This window comes from Choristoneura fumiferana, chromosome 21 (assembly GCF_025370935.1).
Source record: "Choristoneura fumiferana chromosome 21, NRCan_CFum_1, whole genome shotgun sequence".
NCBI classification, from domain to species: Eukaryota; Metazoa; Arthropoda; class Insecta; order Lepidoptera; family Tortricidae; genus Choristoneura; species Choristoneura fumiferana.
In genome coordinates this window covers 1,937,497-1,949,748 of record NC_133492.1, presented here as the reverse complement: position 1 = coordinate 1,949,748, position 12,252 = coordinate 1,937,497, and the positions used below count along the sequence as shown (strand labels likewise).

The window sequence follows — 12,252 nt, the reverse complement described above, 5'->3', positions numbered from 1 at the left end:
AGTGCAAGCACTGCTGCTTCACGGCAGGATTAGCGAGCAAGATGGTGGTAGCAATCCGGGCGGACCATGCACTAGGTCCTACCACCTGCAGGATTTTACAATTTTTATCCAATTTTACATAGGATAGTTTTTATCCTGGAAAATTGCATAGCTCCCGCGGGATAGCGACAAGCGAATACGCGGACGAAGTCGCGGGCAACAACTAGTTAAGTTAAGTTTGACCTATCGCCTCTCAAGCAGAGGGTCGTGGGTTAAAACCCCGGCTCGCACCTCTGAGTTTTTCGAAATTCATGTGCGGAATTACATTTGAAATTTACCACAAGCTTTGCGGTGAAGGAAAACATCGTGAGGATATCGCACAAACCTGCGAAGCAATTCAATGGTGCGTGTGAAGTTCCCAATCCGCCCAAGCCCTCTTGTTCTGAGAGGAGGCCTGTGCCCAGCAGTGGGACGTATATAGGCTGGGATGATGATTATCCAATACTAATATTCGCATGCTAGAACTGGCTAAGTGTGTGCTATAACTCTTAGATTAAGACCATTGTAATCCACGTTTAAAGCGAATAAATGAATATGAATATTGTAATGTATGCTTGTTACCAGCCGTACTCAACGGACAGCGACGAGCCGTTCTACGAGTCAGACAGCGAGACTAGCGGCGTCCCGCGGAAGCGTCCGCAGCGCGCGGCCCCGCTCGACCCCGACCACCGTCTGCTGCTGCGCGCCGCCAAACCGCTGCTGCAGAGCAGGAACGCTGGCGTCGTGGTCGCAGTCGCGCAGCTCTTCTACCACGCGGGACCAGGTAAACCAGAGATTAAGGGGCTGTTGAAAAACGAGTGAGTTATACAGTACGAATGGTACTATCACTGTAAACCTACGAATTATATATATAATGTCGGGTTGCTTCATAAAGACTTATGTCGCAGCCCTCATCCCAGCCTATATACGTCCCACTGCAGGGCACAGTCCTCCCCTCAGAATGAGAGGGCTTGGGCAGTAGTTCCCACGCGGGCCCAGTGCGGATTGGAAACTTCACACACACCATTGAATTGCTTCGCAGGTTTCCTCACTATGTTTTCCTTCACCGTAAAGCTCGTGGTAAATTACAAATGTAATTCCGCACATGAATTTCGAAAAACTCAGAGGTGCGAGTCGGGGTTTGAACCCACGATGCTCTGCTTGAGAGGCCATAGGTCAAACCACTCTGCCACCACGGCTTCTATGTCGCTTATTTGATTGGAATAGTAAGTCGAGCAGAAAAAGAATAAAAAAGCGACAAGATCCCAGAAATAAAAGAAGATATTTCGACCCCTTTTTGTACCCACTAGCGGAGATCTGTGGGAAACTGCTGTGAAAGCAGGCAAACGTTCTCACATTGTATCATTTTTAGGTAATAAAACAGAAAAATCAAAATCTTTATTCAATAACTATAAAAAGCACTAGTGAATAAGGTATATTTTTTCATAAACGATCTACAGTGTTTTATTTTAAAAGCTTTTATTTAACTTGCAATGTATAATGTTTAATGTATGTATCTATGTATGTGCGGGTCAAATCTTGCAAGTTGAATTTGACCCACTTCCAGTGGTCGGATTGACTTTAAATTTAGCATACTTATGTAAATCTGGTGACAATACAATACTGCTGGTGGTCCGGCCAGGATCGTCTCTGCAGGATGGAACTCCTCGTCGGTAAATGGCATCAACTTGAAATTTGGTACAAAAATGTAATATGACAATGTAAATACAGTCACAAAAAGTACAGTCAGCAAAGAAAGTATTAAAAATGATTTTTTTTTGCCAAAAACATATTTATTATAATAACCATTTTTACATCATATATAACGCAACTAGATTGTTTACCTCCCTTGCTCAGTGGGAACGCGGTTATTAGACTCAAGTTTTAATGTGTTTTGCAGCACAAGAGTTGACGCCGGTAGCCAAAGCTATGATCCGCCTTCTGAGGGCACCCATCGAGGTGCAAAGTGTCGTCCTTAACTCAATAGCGTCGCTCACTGTCAAGAAACGCGTATGTATAAGCTAAACAATCATTAATTTTAATATTATTAAGTAATACAAATTTTACGTAACTCGAATAAGTCTTCTACTTATACATCTATAGTCAAAATACCACAAACGTGATTGGATGCTGAAACAGGGGGTTGGTCTCATCCACAACTTATCCAGCCGACTGTTAGTTATTAACAGATACAACTTCAAAAACCGGCCAAGAGCGTGTCGGACACGCCCGAAATAGGGTTCCGTAGCCATTACGAAATAATTAAGTAATATTTTTCAAAGGATTTCGTATTTTGTACGGAATATTCCAAGTTAAGGTATATTTTATACCTTAGGCTGCTATTTACTCATAAACTACCTACTAATAATTCTCAAGTAAACTTAACCGTTATGGTTTTCCTTGTAAGTTTGATAAACTTACTATCATCCTGATTTTTTTTTAAATTTTCCATTCACTGGTTTAGATTTTAATGAAAATTTTCAATTTCAAGTTGAATATTTTGCAAACAAATAATTGAATCGAAAAATCGTTTTAGCAACCCCCTAATGGTTTTAAAAGACCTATCCAACGATACCCCACACTACAAGGTTGGATGAGAAAAAAAAACACCCCCAATTTACGTCTATGGGAGGTACTCTAAAAAATTTTTTTTACTGTACCCTTTTTGTCGGCAGAGTACATATATATATTCGTGCAAAATTACAGCTTTCTAGCATTGATAGTCCCTGAGCAAAGTCGCTGACGGACAAACAGACAGACATGGCGAAACCAAAATGAAAAATGCAGCTTTTTTTAGGGTTAATGGTAATACGTTTGACAAGTTTTGATCTATTGAATCAGGCGTTACTTTGCGGAGGTCCATATCAGTGAACTAAAATAATTTCCTTGCTCACCCGCGACCTTCCGATAGCTAAGCTTATGCAAAACATGCGTGTTCATGCAGTTCCTCCACCTCCACACTGTAAGAACACACACAAATCACACAAACCCATCTATCACCACCACCACACTACACTGACGCGTTTCGAACTCAACCAGAGCTCATCTTCAGAGTGACACAACCGTACACCATGCTACCAGTTGTTAGACTAACGAACCACAACCACCGTTTTAACTTGTCACTGTGCGTCAGTGTAGTGTGGTGGTGGTGATAGATGGGTTTGTGTGATTTGTGTGTGTTCTTACAGTGTGGAGGTGGAGGAACTGCATGAACACGCATATTTTGCATAAGCTTAGCTGTCATAAGGTCGCGGGTGAGCAAGGAAATTATTTTAGTTCAAGTTTTGATCTGTTTCCAGACGCTATTCGAGCCTTTCCTAAAGTCGTTCTTTGTCCGCAACTCGGACCCGACTCACCTGAAGCTCCTCAAATTGGAAATCCTGACCAACTTGGCCACTGAGTCCAGCGCCGCCGTGGTGCTGAGGGAGTTCCAGACTTACGTCACTTGCTCCGACAAGGTAACGTTACGACCTTCTATATCACAAAAACAAACATCCCTACATTTTTTTTTATTCGACTGGATGGAAAACGAGCAAGTGGGTCTCCTGATGGTAAGAGATCACCACCGCCCATAGACACCTGCAACACCAGGGGGATTGCAGATGCGATGCCAACCTAGAGGCCTAAGATGGGTTACCTCAAGTGCCAGTAATTTCACCGGCTGTCTTACTCTCCACGCCGAAACACAACAGTGCAAGCACTGCTGCTTCACGGCAGGATTAGCGAGCAAGATGGTGGTAGCAATCCGGGCGGACCTTGCACAAGGTCCTACCACCTGCAAAATCCCTACATACATAGGATAAGGTATACGAGTAATTTTTGTACAGTCGAACAAATTTAATCTTGGCCCAGGGTGGAAACTGTTAAGGGGCTACTCGAGGTTTTCATCGATTTTTGACAAGTTTTGAATCGTATCTCCTACTTTTGCACCACAGATAGAATTATAAGTCAAACTGCTATCGGCTCTCCAATCTTTTATCTCCATTTTTGTCTACCGGATTTTAAAAAAAATGAATACATAATTTTGTAGTTTTTTTTTAAACATTGTCTGAAAAAACACTTATTTCGTATTTCTATTGACTTGAAAGATCTAACATATACGAAATTTGCATATTTAGGTTCGTCTTTGACGTCTCTAAAAACTGGTCTAGGGTTTTCATTTGATTATGATTTCCTTGATGTATGAGATGTCAACATGATATTAGTAATATTAATAGTAGTATTAATAGCGACATCTCTTGTCCGGGTGAGCAGTTAGTTCCAATGGAGTGTTGAAAGTTTCTCGGCGAGGGCTACAACATAGATGTCGCTAGTGTCGCTGCTTAAGTGACTAAATAAGAAAACACACAAGCTGAGATATGTGGTGCATAGGAGAAATTTGTGTTTGTACTTCTGTCCAGTGGTGGTGTAGAGGTATAGCACGCAGCACGGAATGCTGATTACCTGGGTTCGATACCTAGCGCTGGTCTCTTTCTGGTTTTTCTGTGCATCTATGTTTCAGTTTATATTTTCGATATGATATTAGTAGCACAAAGGTTTCACCCTGGGTTATGATTCAATTTGTCGGACTGGGCATGGTGAATAATAATTTTAACACTAATGTGTCTAGGAGTACGATAAATGTACTGAAATTCATTGTTTTCCTCGATCGGCATTAATATTATGAGTACGTTCGCTGAACGAACTCTTCGAATCCCGTAGGGCGCAAGTTATTATTTTTATTTTAAAGGAATCTTAGACTATGTCTACTATGCGGAAAAAAAAACAGTTTTTGCTCATTGAAATTCCACTCTGCTCATTGATGGACTCCGCTACAGGGTGATTCACTAAAGCTGGCACGAATGAGTGACTGAAAGTCTTGTGGATCGACCTGTAACGACTGAATAGGTACAGTATTTAGTACTCCTGATTTTGCCATATCTTAATATTATTATGAAAATATAGATAAACAGATAATGTTTAGCGAAGAGAAAATTTAAATCGGTTGAAAATTGGATTTATAGTGATTTATTGAAAAATCTATATACCTGTCTCTTTCTCAAACGCTTTTCTCTATGCAGCAAGTATGGTGGTACTGGCGTGTGACGTCACATGCCAGTATGTCTTTCTCTGTCTAATCTTGAATTTCAAACCTTTATAACTTTGTTATTTGTAAAGGTAGCTTAAAATTTGTTTTTCTATTCGATAACAGGCATTGTGTAGTTTTGATTTATAAAACATATACAAAATAGTCAAATACCGTATTTTTTATTATTATTGTTGTGTTTATAAAATCCGAAATCACATTATCCGGCAAAGAACGAAAGGCACCGACGTTGCTTAGATAATTAGTTCGCTGAAGTGGCGTTGGGCTGGCCACGTCTGTCACAGGACCGATGAACGGTGGAGCAGACGAGTGCTCGAATGGAGACCACGGACGGGAAAACGTAGTGTAGGTCCTAAGGCACGGACGGACGACCTTAAGAGGGTTGCTGGCGGCGGATGGATGCGAGGGGCTGAAGACAGTGTGTTATGGCGCGCTATGGAAGAGGCCTGTGTCCAGCAGTGGACTGCTGTAGGCTGATGATGATTGTTTTTAGGTGTTTGCTGGGGCCACCATACAAGCCATAGGGCGCTTGGCGGTCGCCATACAAGGCGAGGCCGAGACCTGCCTCAACGGATTGCTCCGGCTACTAAGCAGTAAAGACGGTGAGTTAACTATTTAGTTGTTGTACGAGTATATTTCTTGCGGAAACGAAGCATAGAAGCATTATCTGTCATCTCGATGGATACTGCCCTCAAGGAAAAATCATTTTTAAAGTTGCAGGCAATCGGTGGATGCAAGTGGTGAGTTGTCGTTCATTGTGGCGTTCCGGCTGATGATGATGTTGATAAGATATTTTTCATCAGATGGTGTAAAGTAGGTAAATAAATAAGAAGTATTGTTTTTATTGAGATATCACCTTTTATTTAAGAGGGCAGTATCCATCTTTCAAAGTTGGAAACTTCACACTTACACCGTTAAATTTTTGCGCAGGTGTGTGTAGATTTCCTCACGATGTTTTTCTCTACCGTAAATCATGGTAAATTTTAAATTTAATTTTGCATATAAAATCCGAAAAACTTAAAGGGTTTGAGCCCCAGCTCGAATCTGAAAGAAAGAAAGAATAAATCCAAATTCCACGGAATAGGGATAAAATCTTGAGATTTCAACCGCTGGGTTTAGAATCATGAAATTCTGTACAGTAAAGTTGTTTTTAACGCAACCTCAATGAAGATCACGATATAAATTTTGGGATTTCCCTAGGGAATTTAGTGAAATCCCAGAATTTTAATTGTAACTACCAGATCGAATAGTTTACGCGTGCGAAACCGCGGGTAAACTCTAGTTAGTAATAAGGAACCGCTAGGGAAACAATCCTCGAGTGTCTGCCACGAACCGGAAGGCGAAGCGTTGATAGACCTGCCACAGGTGGACGGACGACATCGCGAGAGTCGCGGGCAACCGGTAGAAGCGAGCGGCGGGTTCATTGTGGTCTTTGTTCAGCAGTGGACGTGTTCCGGTGGCTGATGATGTGTTTTGTACGTGTGTGCAGAGTGGGTGGTGTGCGAGGCGGTGGTGGTGGTGAAGCGCGTGGTGGGGGGCGGGGCGGCGTCCCCCCGCGCCGCCGTCGCCCGCGCCGCCAAACTGCTGCGCTCAGATAGGTCACCACACACTTTACGTGTATTAACACACCAAGGCCGGCCTCACACAGCCGGAATAGCTCTCTGAATTCAGAAAGCACGGAAAGGCATACAATTTCATTATTCACCACACACATTCTGATTTTTACAGATTGATCTGTCAGAATGACACTGACGAGCGTTATGAATTCCGATTCTTAATTTTTAAGATTATGAATTTTGAGGACCTGGGTTCGATTCCCAGCGCTGGTCTCTTTTTCTGGTTTTTATTTTATTAAACGTAACAAATTTGGAGTTGAAATAAAAAATACCAAAAGACTCCAAAAAATCAATCATAATTTGATTGCTAAGTAGCGACATCTCTTGTCTGGGTGAGCGGTTGGTTCCGAAAGAGTGTGACGTCTCTCGATGAGAGCGGAAAATAGATGTCGCTAGTGCTGCTGCATAAGTAGCGTAGTAGAAATAAGCAACCTGAGATATGTATGCATAGGAAAAATTCGTGTCTAGATTCCTGTCCAGCGGGGGTGTAGGGGTTATAGCACCCAGCACGGATTGCTGAGGACCTGGGTTCGATTCCCAGCGCTGGTCTCTTTTTCTGGTTTTTCTGTGCATCCATGTCTCAGTTTGTATTTTCGATATGAATTCAGAACGCACGGCTTTCCATATATTTTTAGATGACCGCACACACATACTGAAATCAGATTATGAATTGTCTCAGTTGTCAGTACAATTTGTACAGTAAAGACGTGTTGCGACTTGTGGATCTATCGTAGAAATATCTACCGACTACTGATTAATCTGATTTATTAAGACACGTGTGAGGCAATCTACCGGAATTCATATTATGTATTCAGAGAGCTATTCCGGCTGTGTGAGGCCGGCCTAACACCCTGTCCAGTGTCCAGACGGAGCGTTTTGCGCGCGGAGGGCACTCGCGCTTTCCCGAGGTACCTACTAGAGCTAAAGACTGACCAGAATTATAAAAAACCTCACCAATTGCTGAAAACCAATAGAACTAATTTCTTGCACTGGTAACACTAAATTCGAATGTCATCTGTCTATTGCTGTCAAAGTTTCACGTTGTTTGCGCGTGGCATTTTAAAGTGTTATTTTGTATTTTTGCGCGTTAAAATTCCGAAGTTTATCCATAGCCTTGGAAGGAAAATAATTCAGAATGTATAAAAGTATTTGTCATAGGAAAAGTCTGAAGGATTAGAACATCACCGACACCGTTGTCAATATGACTGGTAGGTATCGTATAGTAAGTGTAAAGAATGTTGCAACGTAAAACGTAGAAATGCTGCCCTCGCGTCAGGTTTTTTATATTCCTGATCAGCCTTTACATTCACCCCGTCCAAATGCTCTCGCTGTGAAAGCGCGCGAGGGCTTCGTCTGGACTTTTGGAGCCTTCCAAGGAGCTGTTTCACAACCCATTGATTAATTTTATTTGACGGATAAATGTGATGCCGTCTCTGTCTAGTCGAATAAAACAAACAGAGATGACGTCACATTTATGCGTCAGATAAATTTAATCAAAGAATGAAGTATTTCTACTCCTATACTTACGGAATACTGGTATATTTACGAAATAATCGCCAGCCTACATTTAATGATTACACCCTGTAGTAATTGTATTGTAATACGAGATTTACACTCGCGCCTCGCGCCTCGTCTCGTACCTCGGGCCGCGGCTCGCGTGATCGATGGTAAATGAACTTCCCGTTTACACTCTCGTGGCGAGTTCAGTTGTCTTTGAGCTGCCTGCGCGGCTCAACGTTCAAACTCGAATGAAGCGAGAGCGCGAATATTAACAGCAAGCTCGCGTTCGTCGCGCGGTCCTTTGACTCGTGCCACTAAGGGGCTGTTTCACCATCCATTGATTAGCGTTAACCGACGGTTAAATGTGATGCCGTCTCCGTCTATTCCAACAAAACAAATAGAGACGGCATCACACCTAACCGCCAGTTAACACTAATCAATGGATGGTGAAACAGCCCCTTAGTTTTGCGACTCGTACGCGAGTGTAAATGAAACTGAACTCGCCACGAGAGTGTAAACAGAAAGCTCATTTACCGTCGATCACGCGAGCCGCGGGCCGAGATACGAGACGAGGCGGGAGTTTAATTCCCGCTTAAATGCGGTATTAAGGTCACAGCTCATTACAGCCACCCGGCTCGAGCGGTTAGTACCTATCCTTCATATAGATTTGTATGGGCATGCGCTCACTACATCAACTCCGTAGCGTCAACGGGTCGTCTCACTCGCGAGGTTCCCACGCGCGGACGGCGAGTGGACCACTCGCTGCCCGCACGCTTATGCGATGCGGCGCTCTCCACCCCCCCTTCATCCCCTCTACTGGGAAATTCATGGACTGCGCGAGGTCCACTCGTTGTGAACGCGCCGTCCGCGCGTGGACCACTTGCCGACAACGAGTGGATGCCAAGTCGAGGCGGTGCTTGTCGGGTGCCGGGTGGCTCTAATGAGCTGTGACCCTTAATCCCGCATGATGTGGATTGTGCGCAGACTGGCCCCGTCGGCGCGTGCGGCGGCCGTGTGGCTGGTGGCGGAGCACGGCGCGGACCACCCGCGCGCCGCCGCCATCTTGGCGCACATGGCTACCAACTTCGCGGACCAGGTGCGTGTGGTATTAAGGGCCCCATATACGGGACGACTCGTCTGTACGATCGATCTGAAGAAAATCGTGACGGTTGATCGTAAAGAGCTATACACTGTCGATTCATCGTTACGATATTCATGAATGCATGGGTTTTTGTTGCGATCCTGACATCGTCTTCGATGAAGTAAATCGTTAACGATCTTGACATACACTATCGATTCGTCGTTCCGAAAATAATGATTGTAATTTATCACATTTTGCATGCCAGATGATGGTGAAATATGTGAACCATTATTAATGAACTAAAATAATTTCCTTGCTCACCCGCGACCTTACGATAGCTAAGCTTATGCAAAATATGCGTGTTCATGCAGTTTCTCCACCTCCACACTGTAAGAACACACACAAATCACACAAACCCATCTATCACCACCACCACACTACACTGACGCGTTTCGAACTCAACCAGAGCTCATCTTCAGAGTGACACAACCGTACACCATGCTACCAGTTGTTAGACATCATACAAGCTATATTTAATAATAAAAAACAGCAATAGATGGCACTACCATTAACATTTGTAAATTATAAAATGTAAATAAGCCGAACTAAGTAGAAAAATATTGAGATCAAAATAAGACTAGCATATTTTATAAACACAACTTCACATCAACCTTAATTCAACTCCTTAAGAGGCGACCTACGCAACTCACTGCTATTTTTAAACAGACGTGGTATAAAATTGGTGTACTTCGTGGCAATAAAAAAAATATTACGATAATCTTGATCGTATTCCTGAGTTAGTCGTTGCTTTCAAAACACGATTAAATTAATTTGGCTCGATAGATTTTATTGCCAAAGTGAGCTCTTACTTTGATTTAGAAACCAAAAATACTCCGTTATTTATAAAGACACTATAATCAAATTACTAAGTCTGATTTACAAACAAAACGTAATAATAATATCTGTCGTGTTATTTCTTAAATCTAAATCTTAATTTCTTTGCATTTATTTTATTTCCAAATTTTTGATGAGCAAAGACTTACGCCACGCCGACGACATATTGCTTCTCTGTCACTTCAACGCAGAGAAACAGTGAGCGCTTAGGTGCTCTGCCTGATTGACCTGCGTCGCTTTTCTCCACAAAATTCATTTACGAAAAAAAACTTTTACATTTACACTTCTTTCATAACACTCAATCTATGAGTAAGGAAATTATTATTAAATTACGTTATCACTGTATTTTGGGTATTTAAGGTGTTTTAGGATAGTCAACACCGAGAAATAAATTAAATAACGCACAAAAAAAACAAGAAGCCCTCATACTCGTACAATGACAGACAACATGTCAGAAGATGTCAGAAGTTGTAAAGTAAGTGTGTTGTTTATTACAAGAATTAGGTAAGTACAGAAAAATTGGTTAGTAGTCTAAATAGTTTTATTGGCTCCATATTTTGTCTATTACTTATAAACTGATAACTACCATAGTAGGAATATAGGACATGTGTTCAAACTTAATACGTGTCTGATACGAGTATATAGCCTACCCAACGAAGACCAAAAACTGCCTCTCCGGGGAAATCTCGCGTATAAGTCAATTTTGGCATAGTTGTAGGGGATGGTGTTTAAGACCACATACTAAAAGTAGGTACTGATGGGTGGGGGTAGAGCTAACGGGTGGGGAGGAGTTTGTGTAAAAGTCCCATTTAGTTTTTCGTAAATAACTCGTAAACCACAGCAAAAAATGTTCTAAAACATAAGTAATCAAAATACAAAAAAAAATCTAAACATTTTTTTTAAGTATGGCGATGGATGGATGTTTGTTACTCTTTCACGTAGAAACTACTGAACGGATTTGCATGAAATTTGCCATACAGGTAATAAATACCCTGGATTAACATGTTCTACAGTAAAAAAACGCACTGAGGTCTCTGAACCAGATGATGATACATCTACACTACACAAGCACTATTTTAGTACAGTAAGTACCTACATTATTTTGAGACACCCACTAAATAACATGACTTATATAAAACAAATATTTACTTTATTAATCGTTGGGCAAAGTAACTTATTGATTGAATTTTATAACGGGCAAAGTTATTTAGACAACATTGCCCGCATGCGTTATAATAGTAGAAAAAGTTCTCACTTACAGGTTCAAATACTGCACTTTGTGCTTTTTGTATTAGTGTTAATAAAATATCCTTCTTTCTTTCTTTATACGTAATTTCTCCACTCTTGGAACTCCAGTTTTATAAATCTAAAGTACAATTAAAATAGTAAATAATTTATTAATTCAGACAAAGTGATTGCATTTAGTCGTTAGGTAACAGTTCATAGTTTGGTTTTTCTAGTAAGCCGTCCCTTTTATCAAATGGGCACAGTTTTTTCTGCGAGTACTCGTATCTCCAAGAATATTTATGTTGAGTATGAATATCCTACTTGTGTCAGTTCTTGACTTTTGTTTTTTTAATGTATTTATTATCAGTATGTAATCAAGCGATTTGTTTCAAATTTTAAAGTTGTTCTTTATATAGATTTACATCGCCACTCAAAAATCATATAAATTTAAAAAAAAGACCAAATAAAAAGACATTTATTTTATTTGGTTTTGAAGTAGTGACACCTCTAACTTTTTTTCTAAGAATTAACCATACATTGACCTACTACTTGCCGAAATATCAAAGTTTTGTAGGTGGTACTTCCTATTAAAAATAAGGGACATCCGTGGCCTAGTTCTGTATTCAATCGGTGTTTTTAGTGTCATATACAAACTGTTGTTGTTAAAATTTGTTATTGGTTATTAGCGTTTAACTCATAAATATGATAAAATTATTAGAAAACTCAAACATAATATAGAGGTGTTTGTATACATACGACATTGATAGAACACTGATTGAATACAAATTGCTGATTTTTGACAGGACCCCCTGTCCCCTGTTTGGAGTAAC

The 12,252-nt window shown here is 41.1% G+C and overlaps 1 protein-coding gene across 1 annotated transcript in view; it reads left to right on the top strand.

The window, feature by feature from the left end:
* The window catches only part of LOC141439905 (AP-3 complex subunit beta-2-like), a 43,011-nt gene that overhangs the window by 9,361 nt on the left and 21,398 nt on the right, over positions 1-12,252 (top strand). Inside the window, exons 7-12 of the mRNA XM_074104357.1 lie at positions 604-802; positions 1,919-2,028; positions 3,318-3,476; positions 5,598-5,706; positions 6,594-6,702; positions 9,205-9,316. Coding sequence (XP_073960458.1) covers positions 604-802; positions 1,919-2,028; positions 3,318-3,476; positions 5,598-5,706; positions 6,594-6,702; positions 9,205-9,316 — 798 coding nt within the window. The remainder of the gene's footprint in view (positions 1-603; positions 803-1,918; positions 2,029-3,317; positions 3,477-5,597; positions 5,707-6,593; positions 6,703-9,204; positions 9,317-12,252) is intronic.